Source organism: Fulmarus glacialis, unplaced genomic scaffold, assembly GCF_000690835.1.
Source record: "Fulmarus glacialis isolate BGI_N327 unplaced genomic scaffold, ASM69083v1 scaffold25511, whole genome shotgun sequence".
In the NCBI taxonomy this organism is placed as follows: Eukaryota; Metazoa; Chordata; class Aves; order Procellariiformes; family Procellariidae; genus Fulmarus; species Fulmarus glacialis.
The window spans coordinates 5,672-6,442 of NW_009191379.1; the positions used below are offsets into that span (position 1 = coordinate 5,672).

The following is a 771-nucleotide window of genomic DNA, read 5'->3' on the forward strand; positions in this document are numbered from 1 at the left end:
GTCTCCTGTCAGGCGTCAAGGGGGAAGACCGCAACCTGCGGCGCATCACGCGCATGGTGCTGGTGGTGGTGGCAGCCTTCATCATCTGCTGGACGCCCATCCACATCTTCGTCATCGTCTGGACGCTGGTGGACATAGATAAGAAGAACCCCTACGTGGTGGCCAGCCTGCATTTCTGCATCGCTCTGGGTTATACCAACAGCAGCCTCAACCCCGTCCTATACGCTTTCCTGGATGAAAATTTCAAGAGGTGTTTCCGAGAGTTTTGCCTGCCTTTCCGAACCCGCGTGGACCAAAACAGCTTCTCCCGCGCCAGGAACGCCACGCGGGAACGTGTTTCCACCTGCACCCCTTCCGAAGCCCACAACAAGCCGGCATGACTAGAGGTGGGCAGCCTCCAGCGGGGCTGCCGGGGCCACGGAGGGGACGACCTGCGCTCAGAAGTGACCCAGGTCACCACCACGGAGCTCTAGCAGAGCGGTGGCCCGGGTGCTGCTCGATAACGTCGCTGGGTTTTGTTCAAACCGACAGCAAGTGACTGCAAAGACTTTGTTCATCCTGAAGAACCCGGGATAGGAGAATCGGGACTCACCAAGCGAGGTGGGGAGAGGACCAAAACGAGAAGCAATTTGGGCAGAGCTGCTCTCCAACACGCGGCCGTCGGCGAAGCCCAAACATCCTGGGACACCACCATTGCCATGACCACGTGCTTCTCCTCCTGCGGGGGCCGAGACGGCATCGCATCCGAGGCAAGAGGGGAAACGCTCCCGT

The 771-nt window shown here is 59.9% G+C and overlaps 1 protein-coding gene across 1 annotated transcript in view; it reads left to right on the top strand.

Annotated features, from left to right (window-relative positions):
• Window positions 1-380, top strand: part of LOC104083259 (delta-type opioid receptor-like) — a 1,622-nt gene extending 1,242 nt beyond the window's left edge. Inside the window, exon 2 of the mRNA XM_009586681.1 lies at window positions 1-380. This exon is cut by the window's left edge and continues 180 nt beyond it. Within this exon, the coding sequence (XP_009584976.1) occupies window positions 1-380 (380 nt within the window).
• Window positions 381-771: the final 391 nt, after the last annotated feature.